This window comes from Psittacula echo (assembly GCF_963264785.1).
Source record: "Psittacula echo genome assembly, chromosome: 1".
Taxonomy (NCBI): domain Eukaryota; kingdom Metazoa; phylum Chordata; class Aves; order Psittaciformes; family Psittacidae; genus Psittacula; species Psittacula echo.
In genome coordinates this window covers 98,298,360-98,321,874 of record NC_137735.1, presented here as the reverse complement: position 1 = coordinate 98,321,874, position 23,515 = coordinate 98,298,360, and the positions used below count along the sequence as shown (strand labels likewise).

Sequence of the window (23,515 nt, the reverse complement as noted above, 5' to 3'; positions counted from 1 at the left end):
CACTGTATCAATGGCTTAAGCTACAAATTACAGCATACCCAGCTTACCCTTCTCAATGCATTAGAGCTGGGTCAGCATCGAGGATTAATTAGTTTTAAAGTGTTAGATAAACAGCACTTGCACTTTCAGTAAGTCATCTCTACCTACTCCAGGGAATTTTACCCGTAAAGGCTAGGATTTAAACGACTGATGATTTCCAGATATGTGTGAATGAAACAAGAATTCTTATCTCTCAACATCTACTCATCAGTAGCAGAAACAAATGTAAGAGCATTCCTAAAAAATTGCACAGCTGCTGCCAGCTTTTCATTTATGTTGCTGGACTTAAAGCAGAAACAAATGGAAGCCATTTGGGGCACTTCCTGAAATAGATACAAGAATTGAAACAGAATTATCATTGGTTGCTAAATAAAGGAAAAACTAGTGTAGAAACTCTGGAACCATATTATCTTCACTCCAGACACTCAAGAGATTACTGCTCTAAAAAAATAAATCTGGCCTAAATCTGGCTCAGAAATGTAATGGGCCCTAGGTTTTCTTATGTAAATGCTTGCAAGAGCACAAGTACAATGGGTCAGGGCATGTAAATATGAATAAGGGGTATTAAGAAGTATTTATTTTGTTCCACTACTTAAAGGGGGGTACAAGAAAGCTGGAGATGGACTTGTTACAAGGGCCTGTAGTGGGAATGGCTTTAAACTGAAAGAGAGTTGATTTACATTAGATATTAGGAAGTTCTTCATTATGAGGGTGGTGAGGCACTAGACCATGTTGCCCAGAGAAGTTGCGGATGTCCCATCCCTGGCAGTGCTTAAGGCCAGGTTGGACGCGGCTTGGAGCAACCTGGTCTAGTGGAAAGTGTCTCTGCCCATGGCAGGGGATTGGAAATGAATGATCTTTAAGGTACCTTCCAACCCAAACCAGTCTATGATTCTGTGATTGACGTGTTGCAAATACTCATCTCAAAAAACTCTGTGCCTGACCTCGCTTCCCTGCCTTCTGAGGAAGGGGGCTTAATTCCTGTCAGGCTTTCAAAAAATGTTGAACCATGAAGTAGACTTACAATGCCCAAAACAGGCCGTCAGATTCACACATATACATATTATACATACATGAATAGCTATCAGTCCATGCATTGAGTCTACAGATGTGTAATAATCTTTACGGAAAATTTTACCCTTAGCTAATACATGCTTATACATACATACCTGTGTACGTACAGAATACATGCTGAATTATTAGCCTTTTAGAAGTTAATATTAGAATACTTTAGTAGTCTAGTTGACAAGAGTAAAATACATTTAACAATATCAAGAAATTTACGCTGGCTACACAACAAATCCTTTATTTTCCTTTATTTTTATAAGATACTTGCATTACATTTAGCCTATATTTTATTATCATTATTTTAGGATGATCAATAGTGAAGAATGTCTGCCACTCTACTCCTCTAAGGTGCAATACAGATATAACAATGGTTTTTCTTTTCTGTTTTCAGAGGGATGGGGGGAAGGGGTTACTATGTGTGCAGCAGTGTCCCTTTAAGTAATCTTTTTTTTTGGCTGTGCATCCAGGGCAGCTAATAGTCTTATCAAATACCCTTCACAGCAAGACGACTGTTTCCATGGAAACCATAGAGCAATCATCCATTACTCCTGCAAGGATTTCTCTCAGTTTTCACCTCAATACAGGTAGCTACTTTCTGTCAAACTACAACAGAAGGAAACAATGAATTTTACAGTCTGTGTGACAATTCACCTCGAGAACTTCATACAAAGACTACAGGGAAAGTGGGGCCTAAATCACAAAACCCCAGAAAGCACACACAAGGAAGCCTTGAAGAAGTTTTAAAACAACAGGGACAAATTCTGTCAATTTTGCAATGTAAAAATACAGCTTACAGAGAGGACAGAAGATTTTTTCCTTACAGTTGTGAAACGGAGAAGAGACAGAGAAGAGCTTAAGATTGGAGATGAACCCAGAGCTTGGTCACTTACCTCTCTCAGCATGTTGTTTTCTTTTTCCTTCTGTTCTAGAAGGCTCTCCAAGTGGTGCACGTGCATCTCTGCCTCAGCCAACCGTCTTGTTCGTTCATGATCTTCCTCAGTGGCTTTTGCTGACAGACCTTTACTCTGCAGCATCTCCAGCAGCTTTTTGATGGACTCATCACGTGCATTTAAGGTCTGTTTCTGTGTCTCAATACGCAGTTCCATCTCTTCTAAGGTTTTACGTAGCAGGAAAAGTTCCTTGGCCTGGCGTTCGTGCTCTGCATGAAGTCGTTGGAAGTTTTCCTCTGTCAGCTCTGCCACAAAGGGCTCACTGGTTCTAGTGCTGCTGTCCTGCTGGAACAGCTGGTTCAGGTCCCTTTGGATCCGCAGCTCATCTTGGAGAGCCTGAATAGTCATCTGCATATGCTAAAAGAACAAATAAATAAAATCAGAGGATTCTTTCCACTGAAGAAATAAAGAGAACAGCATGAGCCACATCAGTTCTCCTGAGCTACCAACCAAGAGGAAACTGCCATACCAACAGTCCAGCTTTTTTTCTTTTTGAAAGCAGAACTGAGGTGGGACTGCATCACAGGGCAGAAATTTCAGTTCCCAGTGACTGTGAATACTGTGGGTTAACATAGTGGGATAATACAGGAAAAGCACAGTTTGCCTAGACAAAAAGTCCTCGCTTCTTATTTAGATAAACATTTGTTTTCTTCTTGATAAAAGTATTAAGACAATAACAGACAAGTACTAACACACTAAACAAAGACCTAATGACCAGGAATAAGTTACACAGACTGATACATCTCTACTTCCTTAAGATGTGCTTACAATTTAGTCTAAATGTGAACAAGTAACATGGACTGATTCCTGGGGTCTACCTTTGTATTATAAAAATCAGTGTCTGCAATAAAGCTACTTCCAGTATTCACTAGGACTAGTTAGTATTACTTATAACCTATTATCAAGCTTGACACAGGAAACACACTGTTAAGGTCTATAATGTAAAGATGTTGCCAAATTGTTTGACATAAATACAAGTACTTTGTATTTCACTCAAATATTTATGAAAAGATAAGATTTAAAAGATCTGGGTTTAAGTATTAATTCAAGAATATATTTATGACACTTCTTATGTTAAATTCCTTGGAAATATTAAAAGCTGCCTGGAAATTGTCCTGGGCAACTGGTTCTAGGTGGCCCTGCGTGAGCAGGGAGGTTCGACCAGCCGATCTCCAGTGGTCTCTTACAACCTCATCTACGCTGTGATTCTATGAAAAGACAATAGACAGAAGACAATATTTGTAATACAGTTATTTACCTTTAACCTCTTTTAGAAACGTTAAAGATTACTGTGGTCATATAGAATGGTACACAAAGGCAGTCCAATCCCATTTTCTTTATAAAGGTCATCCTTTAGACTGTATACTTCACCTTCTTTTGTGTTCTGGCCTAAAAAGAGCTTTTCAAAACTAAAGATGCTATTCCATAATCAGTTCAGGTACCACACTGACATTAAAAGGGAAAGTCCAACTCTGTGTCCTTCCTTCAGTGTATAACATCAACAACTGGATCAAAACTTCATGTGACTGAAATTCAGCCCCATCAAAACAAAACAAAATGACTTTCCAGCCAGATCTTTGATCCAGTAGATGATGCAACAGGACCAATGCTGATCCTGGTGCAAAGCAGCGGTGGGAATGAGCACTCAAGGAGCTGGTGGAGAAGAAAATGAAACCATCCTTAATGGTATCAGCATAAACCGAAATCATCTTAAATGCATAACTTCACAGTTGATTTGAGATGCTGTAATTAACCTTTATTCTATTTCAATAAAACAATATTTGGCAGTTACTAATTCTGTTGATCTAAAACTATCCTTCAGGTTATAGAATCTGTGATAACATAGCACAGGTAGGTGAGGGGACAGTTAGTTACTCTCTTCTAAAAGGCACGTTGTGTTTGTATATTGGTGGGTGCTCAGCATAAGAGATGAAAAGAAATATCTCAATATGGATTTTGAAAATGTTTTTATAAATCACTTCTTTTTTTTAATTACAGATTTAAGCTTTCAGTTATTGTCATTTCTTCAAACTGCAGTAAAAGCGAAAATGTCAGACCACCTCCAAGCCTTAAAATCAAGGCACTACCACAAACAGCATGCAGGTAGGCAATCTGTTCAATTGATGTATGTTGATCAAGTTGCAAGAGAAACACTACCGTGCTCAGGAAAAGGTTTGCCTCAACAGTACCTATACAATAGCAATAAAGACAGTAGGACTCAACGGCAGTAGAGAATATCCTTAAATTTTGTTAAACAATAACCTCACTAAATATACATTTACAATTCCACACAAGTTAATTCCATTTGTATTTGAGAATCCCTACTTATCTACAGCCCAGCTGTGTGTTGTTCCTCCAGCTAACAAATAAATTCCCACATGCTTCCACCTGCCTCTCCATACACTGCCACTTCAGCATTTCCTTTCTTTCAGGGGAGAAAAGAGCTTCTTCTGAACAACCACATCAGCTACTAAATGAAATTACTTCCTCTACTCAGTGTTGTCTCAGAATCAAACTTCGGTTATTTATAAACATCCATTGACTAAATCATCACAACCAAATTCCTTCATTTTTACGATTTGATCTGCTGTGAAATCTCACTTCAGGTTACATAGGCAAAAACCGTGTTTCAGACCCACAGAAATTATCTCCCCCGAAGATGGAAAAGCCTCCATGCAACTTCTGGATCAAAGAACCAAAATCTATTCTATGTTTCAGAAACATGATGTGAAAAAAAAAAAAAAGTGACAAACAGCATTTATTGGTATGCATCAGCCTGTTAAACAAGGACAAGAGAGTTTGGAACACCTGAGACAAATGGTCAGCAGCTGCCATGAATTCAGTTTCCCAGGAAAAATGAAGAGGTGAAGTGAAAGGAAGGGTTAACACTGAGCTTATGAATTAGTATCACTGTTCTCCGAACTGCTGAGAATCAACATCATTATGTGCAAGGTAACATGAAAATACGCCACAGAAAATTATTCTACGCTTTTGACACCCAACCCTTTCCAACATGCAAGATGTATGCAAAATGGGTTCTTCTGTCTGCTTTCCAGAATTTTTTATGATTTTCAGAATGAGAAAACAATGTCCTGCATTAGTTGGCATAATAAATAAACCACTTTTTCAGTGAACACAGCTTGTCTTCTACACCATTTGAAAGAAAACACGGTTTTCCCCATGAAGGAGCTGGCAAGTCTTACTACCTTCTCACCCATTTCCTAGATTTTACTTTTAAATCAGTGACTATCCCAGAAAGACAAAATATTTTCTAAGTTCATGTGATACTAGCCACTGATGTTTAATCCTATTTCTAGCACCTGACACCTCAATCAAACTTGAAAAATACTGTCGAAATTGTCTGATCTAGAAACAAACAAGTAAAAATACTTTTAATACAACTGAACTGTTCATCACAGTGCTGACTAAGTACCATTCATGCTCTTCTTACATAGCTTAGTAAAGGGAACATAATTAAAGTTGAAGCAATTATGTTGAACCTGTCCTTTGCTTAAAGCTTACTGCTTTTATTTCAGACCTTGAGGCTTCCCCATTATTTTCAAGTAATGAAAATTGGTCTTTAAGCCTCACTACAAATTAGACCCACATCTGCAAAACACAAAGATATTTTTGTGAGCACAGCTCTCTAGTAAGTCTCTTGCTAGTTATGCCCAATGTACTTTCCTCTTGACAGAGCTAAGCCCCTTCAGGCCCACCTCAAACATAAATCCTAAAGGGGCAAGTTGCAAACATAACTTCTTACCAAGTGTTCCGCAACTCAAAGTCTGCTAACGAGGCTCTATGCAGGGACAGAGTTTGCCTTTCATCCAGCAGCACAAAATGTACATCTGTAAGTAGCAGACCATCACTCAATCTTTGCCTCCACCTAACAGGATTCAAAATCACATTTCCCACACTTTGGCAGATTGGTTAGATGAGTTTCCAACCTACTAATGATACAGAAGTGCTTTATGTTTGGTTTACAAAGCAGTCCTGTTGCTGCAGTCCAGGATAATGCAATGTACCTATTGCCATACAGGTGAGTTTGGGAACCTTGCTCCAGGCAGTTCTTCTCATTTCTCGCTGTTGAAGTTTTTCCATTTTGCATGAAATATTTAAAGCTTCAGTAGGCCTGACAGAAAATACTAAAGAGAGCACAGCTTCTTATTCTGATTGGTAGAACACAGGCACAGAAAGACCTGAGTAGCAGTACTTTCAAATACCTTAAATGCTTATAATGTTACCATTCCAAAGGAAGAAGGGGATGTGCATTTTAACATACTCAGACACAAATAGGAATTTAATTGATATTCTACATCCAAGACCTGCATTCTAACCCTACATTTTAGATCAAAAGGAGGCAGCCATTGCTACTAGCATAATTTTGAAAGAAAGGATCAAATGCCATGCTTTTTAAAGAAAGAATTTCCACACTCATCTGTGCAAGACAGAGCTTGACCTACCAAGCTACAGCATTTAAGATTCCAGTCAATTTGGCTTTGCTGCCTGATTTAGGCTATTCACACTGCAGATACTGTCTTTGTAACTACTATAATCAGATACATAACTCATCCCATATCTTATTCAAAAAGTCATACGCAAGTGCTTACTTATCTAAATTAGAACTGTGGGTTCTGCAACACAGGCGAGGCACCTAGGCACTGAACACTTCTGTAGTGAAGTTCTCTTTCATCTCCTGAATTTAAATTATGAGGAAAATATCAGTACATTCAAGAGATGCCTGTCAACACTCAGCAAAAAGGAACAGAAGAACCTACTTTTTCTCAGAAAAAAAGGGAAAACATAACATGCAATTATACGACACCGTGTCACAGAAATGTGTTACAATGAGGTCGGAAGCATTGTTACAGTCTGCAAAACTCAAGGACTTAAAAAATTCTTCTTCTTACACTGGGAGAACACTAAAGACTCTCATATTCACGAGCAAGAGAATATGGGGTGATGGAAAGAATGGGGAGAAAGAGAGGTGCTACTAGAATAAGTACTGGTGTGTTTAGAAAAGCTTCAGCCTCAGAGATAAAGGTTCAGGCTCTTACTCATCATCTTCACACATACCAAATGAGGCTCTAGTCAGTAGACAACAAGTTGTTTTTGGGTGGATCTCTAACAAAATATTCTTACAGAAAGGACTGAGAAAGATTCCACCCCTCTTGCATCCAAGTGTCACAAAGGGAAGATGAATCTCAGCTCAAGGTCCTTATCTGAATTAGCCAAGAGACCCCTTAGCATCTTCCACACTCTAGTGAGCATCCCTGACCAAGTCTATTTCCTGCTCAGGGGCTGATCTCATCTCAGTCTTCTCTAATTTCCAATCAGAAATTCCACTCCTCACGGAATAAGTTTTTTCCTAACAAAAGTTTCACTGAAATCAGCAGTTCAATAGGAGTTTTTTATAAAAATATTATTGACAAACTTAGCTACCAAAAATTTCCTGATTACTTCTACTGTTGGCCCACAATGCCAGTACATCCTGTACTGAACTACAGCTTTATGATGTATGTGTATTTGGCAGGTTTTTTTACAGACCTGCTCAGTGATCAAGCTTTTCTTTGTGTAGAAAACAGTGCTTGAAACAACACAGGACAGGTGTGCTATTTTGGCTGGGATAGAGTTAATTTTCTTCATAGTATCTCGTATGGGGCTATATTTTGGATTTGTGCTGGAAACAGCACTGATAACCCAGGGATGTTTTAGTTACCGCTAAGCAGTGCTTACACAGTGTCAAGGCCTTTTCTGCCTCTCACACAATCCCACCATTGAGCAGGTTGGGGGTGCATAAGAGATTGAGAGGGGACACAGCCAGGACAGCTATCCCCAAATGGCTACAGGGATAGCCCAGACCATATGGCTCAAACATATTATAGCTGGGGAAAGAAGAAGAAAGGAGGAGGGATGTTTGGAGTCATGGTGCCTGTCTTCTTAATAACCATTATGCATGATGAAGCCCTGCTTTCCTGGGGACAGGCAAACACTTGCCTGCCAATGGGAAGTGGTGAATGAATTCCTTGGTTTGCTTTGTTTGCACACATGGCTTCTGCTTTATCTGTTAAACGGTCTTTATCTCAGCCCATGGGTTTTCTCACTTTTACCCTTCCCATTCAGGGGTAGTGAGTCAACGGCTGTGTGGTGCTTAGTTGGCAGCTGAAGTTAAAGCACAACAACAGGTTTGCATTTTTTTACTACATATCACATATTTCTGCATTTGTTTTTCAGGATCCAAACCAGGGCTAAGGAAAAATTAAAAAGGACAGATGTAACTTTTTAATTGACCAAACTCAGTGTTTCTGAAGATACCAGTTTACAGCTAATTTCTTATTCAGCCAACTATTTTTACAGCTGAGAAAGAGAGACGCTTTCAGCTACAAAAGCTGTTCCAGGTCTGAAATAGATGTACTTGTAGTACCTATAAATACTGCCTTACTTTTGCCGTTAGATCATCATGACTACATGTGCTACTATTCTGGAAAAGGTACAATAGTTATTATATATTTTATTTCAGAAGGACAATTCAATAAGGTCTACCCACAAAAATGTGTGTGACCAGAAAATAACAGAACTTAAAGGTGCTTTTCTTGCCATCAAATCCACATGTAAAATCACAAACTTTTGCATTATGATGATTTCTCTCATGTTCTTCGTAACAAAAGAATTTCCAGCATTTGTAAGAGGATGAAGCACATTAAGCTCAAGTCAGATCACATGCCAAATGCTAGAATAGGATTTGGTCACTAGGGGAAATCATTCTCTGCCATTCTCAAAGAGTTAATGTTTTGGCAGCATTTCTGGGAAATAGATTCTGCTGAAGTCACTGCAGGAGCAAGGGCCTGGCTGGCTGAGGGAGTCCCTGCTGACATTCAGCTGCAGCCCACGCAAGGGAACTGAAAAAAGGGCTAATGTCAGGTGTCCAGCGGGGCTGTGATGAAACAGAACTTGCTTATTCCAGAAATGCAACATATTCCTTGTAAGATGGATCAGGGGCTTCAAAACCCTTATTTAAATGGAAATTAATGGGTGATTTTTATAATGTTTAGTTTAGATACAAAATACAGCTATGATTTTAATAGGATTTAATTTGTGAGAGTCAAAGAGAGACTTGTATTTTAGACAATCATACATTGCATTATCTCTGAGACAGCAGAAGGGCAAGATGGTAAAAAAAGTGCTATAGATAAAGAGCTTAAGTTGTCAGTAATACACTTGTCAGCTGAACTAGACTCATACAAAATGACTCATTTGGTTTAAGGGGGCAGCATGTAGCAATCTAATACCTTTGCCCCTGTCCTGTACAAAAACAAACCCCTCATAAGCAAACCAGCAGGAATTAATTTAAACTCCTAAAGTAAGCAGGTCAGAAACAACCTAATCAGCCTGTAGCCACAAGAACCAAAACTGTTATACAATCACCTCATATTAAGTGTACAGGTACATCCATAAAAAAGGCTGCAAGGTAAAATGGAAAAAATGCAGTACACCAGTTACTCACTGGTAAATGCCCACATGAATGATTTTGCCTATGGTAAACATGAAGCAGTTTATCTTACAAACAAAAAAGGTATGCTGGTTTTGATTTCAAGAAATAAAGCATGTATATAGGCAGTTTCTATAGAATACCTGATGCACAGGAAACCCACAACTAATTCTGAAGAATTTAGTGCACATCTGTCTGGTAAGAATGAAAATTCTGATTAAGCATAGGCAAACCCAGTAAATTTTTGAAAAACATCAGTTTATCAATTTCTGAACCATGAATACGATTCTGACATTTCCATGTCTTCCTATGGGAATTTGAACTGTGGCAGATACCAGGAATGGTCTAGTAGGCAACAGAATTCAAAGGAAAATTATTTCTAGAGTCATATCAGTTAATCCCAGCTACCACATGTTTAAAATTCTCAAAGGTACATCTACATTAGCAGTTCAGAGGACTTCAAAACTTTCTCTCATGCAAATCTTCCTATCACCTACATTTCACATGCTTTGCACGTCAGCAATGCTATGATCCTGGAGCACAGAAACTGGACTCTAAAGCGCTCTTCATCTTTCTTGAGAGCAGGCTTTTTGGGATTAGGGCAAACATTTAGAATTTCTCATCAGAATCAACAATTTCCATGATGATTTTAACCTCTATTTCCCACCAGTCTGTCCAAATTTGGTTAGCATTACACTACTTAAATGGCATGTTTTATTTATATACAAATGTGTGCTTTGATTATTTGTTCTTATGCTGCTAAGGAAAATAAAGAGTCCTTGCATATATGCAGTTTCATGCACTGCAGTAAGATAATTCTTTACAGTCTCTCCTGTTCGACAAACACAAATTTATTTTGTCACAAACCGTGTTGATCAAACAGATCATCATGAAAAAAGAAAACACACACACGAAACCACCCAAACCAGAACCCGCAAACATCAGGCTGATCTATGTTCAGGCCTGCCATTACAGAACTTGCAGATTTTGATCTTATCCTATTTAGCATGTGTATTCAACACACCTAATTTCATCCATGGCATAGATAGTATTTAAACATGGCATCTGTGGAATAGATGCTTAAGTTTCAAACAGCTTTTGTGAACCTCTCATTCCATTAAAGTAATTAGAAATTATTATGGTATTTAAGGGAAGGAAAATTTTAACATTTACATATGTATTCAAACGTAATATTTTCAAATTAATAGCATCTATATGAAACGGTGCATTTTCTTCATAGATTAAGAGCGATTCTGCAAAAAACATATTCTTATTAGTCACCTCTATTAGGGAGGTCAGCAAATGTATCTTTCCATTAGCTGATGCAAGGAATCCATCCAAGATAAAAGGTGCTCTGCCACAAAACCTTTGATCTTGTGTTCAGTATTTTGCAAGATACGAGCATAAATGAACAATATGCTCTCCTGAGCAAAACAGCTGATGATTTACAATGAAAGAGTACTATATGAAATATCGATGCACAAGAAAGCTGCTTATCCTCATTACCCTCCACTTGCCAACCCTTCCCCTGCAACGTAAATCTTCTTCTCTACTGGCTGGTTTGGAGAGATTATGGTATAAATCTCAGTGCACACATGTACAGATCCCATAAGAAAAGTCTGATCAAAATATTTTTAAAAACTGCATTTATATGCATAAACCCTATACCTCTCATGTAAGAGTATAAAATATAAAGTAGACCTCATCTTTAAGGCTTTTTGAATACTTTGAGCTTCTGACTGCTGAGGACTGAAGAAACAATTGTGAGGTAGACTGAAATACATATATTGATAGTATTTCAAACAATTACTTTCAATATTAAACAGTAATCTTTTCAATTTCTGCTTGCCCACAGAAATACAGTATTTTGTTCTTCCTGTCAATTTGGAACGTAGCATAGTAAACACAAGCAACAGTGGAAGATCTCATAGCTACACAATGCTCAGAGACTACTGACTGATGAACACAGCAGTAAGTGTTCTTTCCAAACCTGCACCTCCAGAAACTGAGTTTCTGTCCAGATATCAAGGGCCCAACACTTGGCTGCTCAGCTGAAGAAATTAAATATTTGCTAGCACCAGACTGATCTGCAAAACCTGGACCCACCATCTCACCAGCAATCTGAAAGCACTAGAATTTACCGGCATTTTGTTTGATGGATTTTTTTCTTGATCAAGAAAAGCATCAGATTACTAGATATGGCCATAAATGTGAGAAGACTGCATGAAGGGCTTGATCCTGTCAAATAATAGAACATATGACATTCAGGATCTTAAAAAGAGCATACGGTTGTACTGTGACACATGGAAAGTTCTTGCCAATGGAGTCTTTGCACAGTGTTCAAATCAAGATAGGGAGATAACCAACAGCAAAAACCAGCTGCTGCCTCTCAGCTGCACAGACTATGCGTAGAGGCTTTGCCTGTCTGCTTGTAATTTTCCTTGTACTGATTAGATAGCAACCTTGCAAGGCAAAAGTACTCTTAGGGAGATGACTACAGAGGGCAGAAGCCCTTTATGCAAAACACCTCACTCCACTGTTCACAAGAAGATGTGACCTATCTGGCTATGTCGTTGTAATATTTTCATTCTTGCTTTACTTGTTCATAGCCTCTTCAGTACGCCTTCCTAACTGCTCTGCTCTCTATCCCATAGACAATTGAAAGCATTATATCTTTTCACATTTGCCTTATCATCAGTTCTTCAAGGAAAGTAAAGGAGGTTTTCTGGAAAAGCATTTGTGGGTGCTTTTCTTGTTTTAAGCTACAATAAGAAACAACTCAAGGCTTTCACACTCAATTGGCCCAAATTCCATCAGGCCTAAAACGATAGCTTAAACAAGAGCAGTACCCAGGTACATCATCAGCCACTATAGGGGTCTATAACTTGTGCACTGATACATACAAGAGAAAAAAAAAGACAACCCAAAACCTCATTCATTATTCCTTCTTGAAGTAAGAAGTACGGGGTTTTTTTAGAGTTATCAATGCACAGCAGTCAGCCACAATGGCAGCAATCATTTTAAGTCTATTTTGCAAGATTAGGACTTGAAGTTCTCACAACCAAGACAAGCTCTTGCCAAATATAAGATATGCATCCCTTCCACCTTCATAACTTTTCTTGTTTTCTTTGAAATGCAACAAGGAAGAAAACAGAAATCCATCTGTAAACAAACAAACGAACAAACTCAACAAACCAGCAGTAGCAATCATCCACAAAGACTCAACTAAGCCTTTTCAAACCTGTGGCTTTTTGACATGATACATGTTATCTTCTCAGGTCTCTGCCTTGAAATCTTTGCTATGCTCACAGAGGAAAAGACTTGAAAATATTCTTTTCTGGATACATCAAGTCTCTCATGCCAAGTACAGTTTTGAGAAGCCAGGCAGATGAAATGCATTCCTAGACTTTCAGGATAAACTTAGATTATGGGTGCACTAATCACTGTCCATGAGAAGGAACATATGGAACACACCTGACGAAAATGTTCTGGCACTTCCCCTCGTGCTGAAATAACAGCAGCACCTTTGACAACAAAGCAGACCACAGCACATTATGCTGTTCTAAAGGAGCTTTCTGTGACCTTAAGAAGCAACATAATACCCCCTTGAGGGAACTTAAGAGTTAAGTGACAGGAAAACATGAAGAGGAACTTGGAAAGCTCTAGCCAACACATCCTGGCTTGTATCAGAAAGCAAGCCAGGGAAGTGATTGTTCCCCTGCACTGGTGAGGCCACACCTCGAATCCTGTGTTCAGTTCTGGGCCCCTCACTACAAGAGAGACATTGAGGTGCTGCAGTGGGTCCAGAGAAGGACAATGAAGATGGTGAAGGGTCTGGAGCACAAATCTTACAAGGAATGGCTGAAGGAACTAGGGGGGTTTAGTCTGGAGAAGGCCCAGGGGGACCTTGCTGCTGTCTACAACTACCTGAAAGGAGCTTGTAGTGGGGTCAGTTTCTTCTCCTAAGTAACAAGCTACAGGACAAGGGGAAACAGCCTCAAGCTGCACCAGGGGTGGCTTAGATCGGATATTAGAAAAAACTTCTTCACAGAGAGGGTGCTCAGACACTGGCACAGGCTGCCGTGGGAAGTGGTGGAATCAACTTCTCTGGAAGCAGTCAAAAAATGTAGATGAGGCCCTCAGTGACATGGTTCAGTGGTGGACTTGGCAACCCTGGGTTGACAGTTGTACCTGATGATCTTAAAGGTGCTTTCCAACCTAGTTGGTTCTATGATTCTATGATTCTATGAAATGAGGAGGCCTACCTAAATAGGAAGCATTCAAATTTCTGCTAGATGACAGTGACAGATGTTAGGCTCACATGCTGCTTTGGAAGTATAAAGTCAAGGATATTCATTATGAAAACCTTTACTGCATCCTACAGTGTGATGAAAATACCTGAACAGAAAAGGTTTCCCATCCAAGCTATCAGGTGCAGTAAACTGTGTTCTTAGTATGCATCAGAAACACATCTGATGAGAATGTGCACTATGCAAGCTAAAACAGACATCTGCAATGACTGACAGCTAGAATAACTTCTGTAAGTGAAAAGCTTTAATACTGTCTTGTCTAACTTTGTGCATCACCATAGGAATCAAGGGAATACATAGAAGAATATAAAGGAGTTACGAGTTCATTGTAATAAACACAGAACTATCTAACACAGAATAGCCTTGCAAAGCCCATGGATCAAAATGGACAGTTGGTAAAATCATTTAGGGTAAATATCTCACAGAATAAATACTGGTTCTTCAATCCTTTCAAGAACTACTTACTCATAAATTATTACTACATGGTCATTCAAGCAGGATGTCATGCTGTTAGGCTTCTTGCAGAGCAATGACTGAACTCCCTCGCTTCTTTAGATACCAGACTGAAAACACTTAAAATGGATATAAATGCTGTACAATACAGTGTTTTGGTTCTGGTTCAAGTGCATTTATGCAAATCATCTTGTAACCAAGTGCTCTGCATTTAAAAATTATTCACAGAAGCATCTTAATCTGCCGATACATCTCTATGAACAACTGTCAAGACAGAAAGGAGAACGGAATTCCCTGTTGTGAGTTTGAGGCATCAAATCCACCAACTCTAGCAAGAGCTTAAGCATGGCACAAATGCCTGAACACAGATACTAATCTTGTAACTACATGGTTTATAAGATTCAGAAAAAAAAAAATTAAAAGGGCTTGTAGCATTGAAAATCTGGAAAGCTTATTTGTCCAGTGCTATGTGTTTTAGTTCAGACAAGGTGGCTTCTGAAGTCTCAAATTCTTATCTACTGGATATGTTCTGGGATGTAGAAAGAATTAGGGAGGGGACTCCTTCTTTCTAATCCATCTCAGTGGAAAGCTGAAGGACCAATGGTGATGCTTATTTAAAAGCAAAGTTTAAGGCATGCTTCAGACAACTTGGTATGCTTTCCCTCCTTCCCTTCCCACATCACTTTCTCGTATATTTTGCAGACAGTAATCATAAGTCAGGAAATAGACCAAAAGTTAAATAAAAGTTAAACACAGTGTTCAGCTCTTTTATCACTCAAACAGATGTCTAGATGAACTTTGCTAGATAGAAGACTTGTGTACCTTATCAACACAGGAACCCTGAGTGTATTAGTACAAAATCACCCCACAATCCTGAAATTTCACAACCCTTGCATTCCTTTAAGACTTCACTTAACATTAACATATGTTCTATTTATCATTAGAACGGTCTATTGGCAACACTGCTTTGAGATGCTTTTGCTATGGAGATTGTCATATGGAGACTGCTCCTGACTGGAGCACGGAATTTACAAACTCAGGACTGAAATGAAGTGCCCCAAATTCTTGGGGGCATGTTTCTCTCCTATGATCAGACTCCCAAGCCACTTAACTTAACCTGTTAGGCCAAACCTGCCCTAACCTAGCAGGACAATCCTCAGATTTCCTCTTAACAGACAGGGTGGAATGGCTTCTATGATTGGAGTGTTGGAATGGAAGGATACAGGCTCTTTAGGAAGGACAGGCAGGGGAGACAAGAAGATGTTACCTCTATGCCAATCACCCACTGGCGTGCATGGAACTACACCTGGAGACAGAACTGGAGCTGACCAAGAACTTAATGGGTCAGGACTAAAGGGAGGGAAAGGACAGGTGACATTAGGGTGGAGGTCCGCTACAGGCCACCCAACCAGGAAGACCAAGCAGACAAGGCCCTCTATAGACACACAGGAACAGCTTTATAGTCACAAGTCCTGGTTCTCATGGGGACTTCAATCACCCCAGAACTCCTGGATGAAGAGGCTAAGCCACTATGCATCATATCTGAGAAGTCATGGCAGTCCAGGGAAGTTCTCACTGACTGGAAAAGGAGAAACATAGTTCCCTTTTTTAAAAGGGAAAAAAGGAAAACCTGGGGAACTACAGACCAGTCAGTCTTACCTCAGTGTCCAGCAAGATCGTGGAGCACATTCTCCTGGCAATGATGCTAAGGCTCATGGAAAGTAAGGAGGCCATTGGTGACAGCCAACATGGATTCACTAAGGGCGAATCATGCCTGACAAATCTGGCAGCTGTCTACGATGGGGTTACAGAATGGGTGGATAAGGGAAGAGCGACTGATGTAATTTACTGGACTTGTGCAAGAGATTTGACACTGTCCCACAGTACAACCTCGTCTTTAAACTGGAGAGGCATGGATTACAGATTTGATTGTGGATAATCAGAGGGCTGAAGCACCTCTCCAATGAAGAAAGGCTGAAAGAGTTGGGGTTGTTCAATCTGGAGAAAAGAAGGCTCAGAGGAGACCTTAGAGCAGCTTCCAGTACCTAAAGGGGGCTATAACAAAGATGGAGAGGGGCTTTTTACAAGAACATGTGATGACAGGACAAGGGGGAATGGCTTTAAACTGACAGAGGATAGGTTTAGATCAGGTATTAGGAAGAAATTCTTTATTGTGAGGGTGGTAAGACACTGGCACAGGTTGTCCAGAGAAGCTGGGGCTGCTTCATAGCTGGCAGTGTTCAAGTCCATGTTCATCCCAGGGCTTTGAACAGCTTTGTTTAGTGGAAAGTGTCCCTGACCATGGCAGGGATGTCAGAACTAGATGATCTCTAAGGTGCCTTCCAACCCAAACCATTCTACGATTCTATTTCAATTTTCACAAAAGAACACCTCATGTCTGTACTTATTATTTCACAGATTACACACCTTAGTATTAGTCATTCTTCTTAACTCATCTGCATCCCTACATCACAAAATAAAAGCCACTTTTAAAGTTTAGCATTCCACTGCAGAGATAATTTTGGGGTTGGGTATATTTTGGTCAAAGTAATATGCTCATGCCTTCTATTCCCAATTTTTCTTTGCTGAGAAAAAACTCATTAAAAATCCTGAATGTTAAACAAACATAAAAGGATACAGTTGTGGTCAATGGGGCAGAATCTAGCTGGAGGTCTGTGACTAGTGGAGTCCCTCAGAGGTCAGTGCTGGGACCAGTGCTGTTTAATGTTTTCATCAACGACCTGGATGAGGGAACTGAATGTACCCTCAGCAAGTTCGCTGATGACACTAAGCTGGGAGGAGTGGCTGACACACCAGAAGGCTCTGTTGCCATTCAGCGAGACTTGGACAGGCTGGAGAGTTGGGCGGGGAGAAACTTGATGAAATTCAACAAGGGCAAGTGTAGAGTCCTGCATCTGGGCAGGAACAACCCCATGTACCAGTACAGGCTGGGGGTTGACCTGCTGGAAAGTAGTGAAGGGGAAAGGGAGCTGGGGGTCCTGGTGGATAGGAGGATGACCATGAGCCAGCACTGTGCCCTTGTGGCCAAGAAGGCCAATGGCATCCTGGGGTGTATTAGAAGGGGGGTGGTCAGTAGGTCAAGAGAGGTTCTCCTCCCCCTCTACTCTGCCCTGGTGAGACCGCATCTGGAATATTGTGTCCAGTTCTGGGCCCCTCAGTTCAAGAAGGACAGGGACCTGCTGGAGAGAGTCCAGCGCAGAGCCACAAAGATGATTCAGGGGGTGGAACATCTCCCTTATGAGGAGAGGCTGAGGGAGCTGGGTCTCTTTAGCTTGGAGAAGAGGAGACTGAGGGGTGACCTCATCAATGTTTACAAATATGTAAAGGGTGAGGGTCAGGATGACGGAGCTAGGCTTTTCTCAGTGATGTCCAGTGACAGGACAAGGGGTAATGGGTGTAAACTGGAGCATAAGAGGTTCCATGTGAACATCAGGAAAAACTTCCTTACTGTGAAAGTGACAGAGCACTGGAACAGGTTGCCCAGGGGGGTTGTGGAGTCTCCTACGTTGGAGATATTCAAGGCCCAGCTGGACAAGTTCTTGTGTGATGTACTCTAGGTTACCCTGCTCTTGCAGGGGGGTTGGACTAGATGATCTTTTGAGGTCCCTTCCAACCCTCAGGATTCTGTGATTCTGTGATACCTGGTAACAGGATATGGTATTCTAGAATAAAACCCCATTATTAGATTAGTTTTACAAGAACAGACCAGCTCCTCTTGATTGATGTACCATGAACAATTCAAGGGAAAAAAACCCATAAAACAGTGGCATTTAACTGTTCTAATTTAAGTGACAACAGCTGAAAAAATAGCCAGTTATTAAATGCTTCAAGTAGTATACTACGCAAAATAGGTGAAAAAAAGCTTTTAAAAAACCCAAACCACGATTTGAACTACTGAAGAGTGATTTATAAACTCAAACCTCAGCTCCTATCAAAGAACAGAATACATAACAGTGAACTACAACCATACAAATGTACCCTTTCTTTAGACAAGATTAAAATAAAATGATTTTTTAAAAAGCTCTGGAAAGCAGGTAAGCAAATGACACACCTGAAATTCTATTAGTCAAAAATCACAATCACATCACTTCCCCACCACTGCTTTCCTTGAAACTAGATTATCAATCCTTCAGGCAGCAACCAACATTTTGATGTATGTACTGGTATAACAACCAGAATAATACAATACCAACCCTTAAACAAAACCACAATATAAATAGGGATTCAAACTGCTAAAGCAGAAAATGATTGAAAGCAATAATGAATGAATAAAGACTTTCATGAAAGCATTACGGTTCTTATGGTCTAAAGGTCTAAGCACAAGATTTATAGGGAGAGGTGATAACTCTACCAGCTGATAAACAGAACACAGCTTTCAGCACACTAGTCCTTCTTCAAGCTTGGCTGGTTTTGTATTAAATCTTTGAAACTATACTGAAGCAAATAATAATTATGGTGAATTAATCTTGGTTATGTACCTTAAAACCAATATTTAACCTAGTTGATGACTTTTAGAAGTCAGTATTGGTTTACAGCATCTTTATTTTTTCCCATGCCCACAGACATCTCTTCATTATCCCACAGAAAATTCTATCTCACAGGAGCTAGTTACTATAATCAACTCCCTCCATCACATCCCCTCTTGCTTATCTGCAGCTACCAGCCAGATTTTCTCCTACCAAAACTGATTTTCTCCTACCAAAACCCTGCACAAAATGTCTCAATTTGCTCTCAACTTGGAAGTTGCTGCTTCTGCCCCTTTTCCTCCCATAAAAAAAGCATGAGTCTGTAAGTTTGTTTGCTCTTCTCTTGGTGACATCATCTGATCTAGCAATAAGCTTTATTTCTCTACCAGCCTTGCCATGGTAATCAGCTTCTCCTTGGAGATGTTTTTTCTCCCTCAAAAAAGGCAAAGGTATTGGCCATACATATCATCGGAATATTGTACTGTACCTCAAAAAAGTTGTACTACAGTAACACAGACTTTATGACAACCTCTAGCATCTATTTTAAAATAAATACAATAGTTCAAGGCTGTTACTAACATGAGGTTTCTTGAGGAGTTTTCTTCTGAAAAATAAAAAATTTCCTTGAAACAAATCTGTTTTGCTTCTATAATAATGAAGTAACACTTCGGTATAATGACACCTAGATGCTAAACATACTTCAATTTTCCCAGAAGACAGTCCGATAGGCTTACTGGAACATTTGATAATTTATTTTGAGGAAGAATTTAACCCTTGAAATCTATTTCCATCATTCTTCTTGCAGCAGAAGTATCTGTGACTCACTGTTGACACCAGGCAGTGGCAAGATACAATCACTTTCCTGTGCTCCTTAACTGCTAGGACTGGCAGTGACTCACCAGCAACTTCACTCAGGCCAAGATTTCCTGTGATGCAGGCTTCTGTGTGCACTCCTTCAGCAGCCTTACTTCCACCCAGTTTCACACATCCACAGCTAGGTAGTAAAGATGATACCCCATATCTTACCTCTATTATGTAAAAACAACTCCATTTATTTAACCCAAACAAAAGCTTTGGCTACATTCTAATACCACTAAAATAAATGGAAAATGCGATTCAGATCTTCAAGAATACTGACATTTATAGATTCTCTAATTTTACGCCTTCCCCCTATTGTGGACCATAGTTTGAAAGATAAAACACTTGCCTTAGCCAACCACATTTAAGGGTTTTGATGAAAAGTTTCAAGAAGTTTCAACCTTTTATTGGTTTATCTGTGCTAGAGACATTTTCAATTATAGGAATATATCATGAACTCACTACAAAAAAACACCCAAAACAAACTACTATGCTGCTACAGTGTCTTAAAAGAAAAAATATTCCTGGTAAGTGATTTTAGGAGAAAAAAACCAAGCAAACAAACAAAAAACCCCCCAATTATCCAAAATTAGTCTGACAGAAAAATTCCATTTATTTCTCACAAAAAAAAGGTAACACAAGAACCTTGACTCCCTCACAACCAGCACAGTTGATTTAATTATGTAAATTACGTAACAGCTGAGTAATGAATCCAAAGCTGAACCAATGACTCCACTGATCTACTGATCCTATTTATTCATTCCATAGCAGAGTTCAGAAGACAACACTAAAATTTATGAAGAAAGCATTTCCCAAGATACAAGTAAGAAAACTAGAAATAACTAAAATAATGTCATTTTCTACAGTGTAGGGGAAAAATCTATTGTCAAAGAATGATTTAGTAAAACAAAGTTTAAAACTTTAAAAACTTTAAAGTATACGTCTGACAAAAACGTAGAACTTTGGAAGCAGTTGCCTTACATGAAGAAATGGTGCTTCAATATCCTCAGTAAAGGCTAAGATACCCTGCCACTCCTTGCCTGGAAAACTATATCAATACAAAAATTTTATTTAATAGCTAAGTGGGGAGTTTCTTATGCTCGTTGCCAACACAGCTCTGCATGCAAAGCTTAAGAGATGACTAATCACTATTCATTTTCTGCACTGAAGCACTGTCTAAAGCATTCAAGGCAGAGACTGTTAACCCTAACAGAACCTCATCAGTACATGGCCAAGCCCTCCACTTCCACCACTTGTTTTATGAAGGACCCTCACACTCCTCCCTGCCACCACTTTCACCTCAACCAGACAAATATCCTTTTTAAAGAGACGCTATAAAAATAAGGACTTCACAGAAGTAGGCAAGACATACACAAAGGAGGTGAACATAAATACGGACTTAACATTTCACATAATCTCCATTCATCATGTTCCTGTTTTCTTTAAATGATTGTCCATATGTATCATCCCACTACAGGTGACGGCATGCAGTACCTGCATATTGAATGGATTATGAGAAAACCCAAAGACTGTGGATAAGTGAAGTTTTTCTGTTGGCTGGACATTTCAATTAGTGTCATGCTTAACAAATGTATGAATGGAAGTCCACTGGCAGCTCTGTGGGTGTCCCAAAGTATGATTTCTCTGACATACTAGAAAGAGTTTGCCCTGAACTAGATATTTTCCCCTCTGCTCTGTTACAACACATCCTACTGACCCAGAAAAACAGCCTGAGGAGAAAACTGTCAAACCCACAATCTTCCCAACAGGGAAACAACAATAACAAAATAAGCATGTTTTTATATACAAATAAGATGATGAAGCTCATTAGAAGGCAGCCTATGAAATGCTGCCCCTGGTAAGAATGATGGGATATTTTGAAAATAAGCGAAGGACAATCCTCCACAAAAAAATGCCTCTCAAACCACAGGCTTCAGATATGTACAAAGTCCAACTGTATACTGAAGGAATGAGGCAGTGGGGAAAAGAGAATCAGTTCTTCAAGTGCCTGAATTTCTACAGCCCTGTCTGCTGAGATAACAGCTATTAAGATATCCATTTCTGTGGACAGATAAAGAAAGGAAAATCGTAACCTCAAATGGTTAGTTTATTGTTAATATTTGTTTCTTGATCCACTGTGGGTTTGTGTCACTGATCTGAGGTATCCACAAACAGCACAAGACAACTTCTTTAGAAGAAAAGTATCAAAGGTTATTTATTTACTCCAAGCCTTCTGGTATTTCATAGCTGAATTCCATGCGGATGGTAATCAAGAGTCAGTAACCACCCACATTCATTTAGCACGATTTAGATATTTGTACCAAATACATTTGCTAACGAATACACGGAATTAAAAGAAAAAGTTCAGGGCATGGAGACATTTACCAGGTGCTAAACCTCCAAAATACATGTAGGGAGGAGTACCTCTTACTAAGTCAATCAGTTGCTCAATGAATCCACAACAAGAGAAAACATCTGGTCTAAAAAGCAACACTTACATCCATCCTCAGGAAAATGAATGGTGCTTATTTTAGTTAGAGCAATAGAACTTCTTTGGGAGTTCTAAATAAATTTCTGAATGAATGAATCAGCCAAGGGGAAATTTCAATCTGTCTGGACAGCACAGAAGACTTCAACAAGGCAATCAAGTATAAAAACTAATGTTACTCCAAGACGAATTTCTTAGTGGATGCAAACTGAGGCATCGGCGTGCAGACACAAACTACTCAGTGAAGCACATCTCACCAAGAGGTAGGTCTTCAGTGTATCAGTATCTTGGCAAAGCAGATGTGATGTGGAAGAGCTTTGCAATTGAGTTTTGACATAAAAAGATTAAGAAGGTTTTTGTAATTCTGTGCATTACTTTTTGAACACCATTTACAGTGGTGTTATTTCATATTTATTAACAGTATTTATTTACTTTTAACAAAGTATTTTTGAAGTGTGTCTTAGAGGTAGCCTACTTACAGATCATTCCTTGACATAAGGCTGTAATAAATTGGTAAACAGAACACTATTTTATGTAGGAATTGAAGATGTGCTCATCCCTTAGCGCACTGCTCTGTAGCATCCAAATGACAACTACTCTCACACAACATCCACAGACAAGGCAGAGGGCTAGAAGAAAAATCTTCCATGGCGCTCTAGCAAGCAACACAGCACTGAAGGACCTACCTAAACAGACACTGAAATTTCCTGAGAGCTGGTCAAAAAGACTGCGAAAGAACACTTTCACAAGAATGAAAGAAAACCGAACTCCTAAACTGCTGTTAAATGAACATGGATGAACCTAACAGACTAATGTTCTTGAGATTGACTTTAAAAATCATACAGTGAAGGACTTTCTGAATTACAACAGACCAACCCAGAAACCCAAATTAAACCTTACCACTTTATGTCACTACTAACATACATATGACAGGTGGATGTTCCAACTTTGGCCAGATTTCCTGCACATTAAGTTCCTGAAAAGGAAAGCTGTTCCTAAAAGCAATAGTCAGATATTTTCATGATGAGATGAAGGTTCCAAATCCATGAGTACCTCAGTTATACCAAAACAGCTGAAATCATATCAGACACAATCTGCACTATCTTCTGCAACACCCTACTGGCCTGTCAAAGATAGACAGGTTAGCTGATCAGCTCCACAGAACTGAGAAACTCCTGACAACCCTGGAAATAGACTTGCTGGAGAACAGGAGAATCAAAATCATTCTCCTAGATCTCAAAGGGGCTGATCTAAAGTCCTTCCTAAATGCCAAACGGAAAAACAGGAAAACCCACCCAGTAACAGCATCCTGAATGTCTCACTTGTGATGTATCGCCTAAAATATCTTATCACACAACTGGGACAACCAGCAT

At 39.4% G+C, this 23,515-nt stretch overlaps 1 protein-coding gene across 1 annotated transcript in view; it reads right to left on the bottom strand.

Moving 5' to 3' along the window:
- ERC1 (ELKS/RAB6-interacting/CAST family member 1) overlaps positions 1-23,515 on the bottom strand; it is a 286,136-nt gene that overhangs the window by 221,100 nt on the left and 41,521 nt on the right. The window contains exon 3 of the mRNA XM_080623933.1: positions 1,998-2,414. Within this exon, the coding sequence (XP_080480059.1) occupies positions 1,998-2,414 (417 nt within the window). The remainder of the gene's footprint in view (positions 1-1,997; positions 2,415-23,515) is intronic.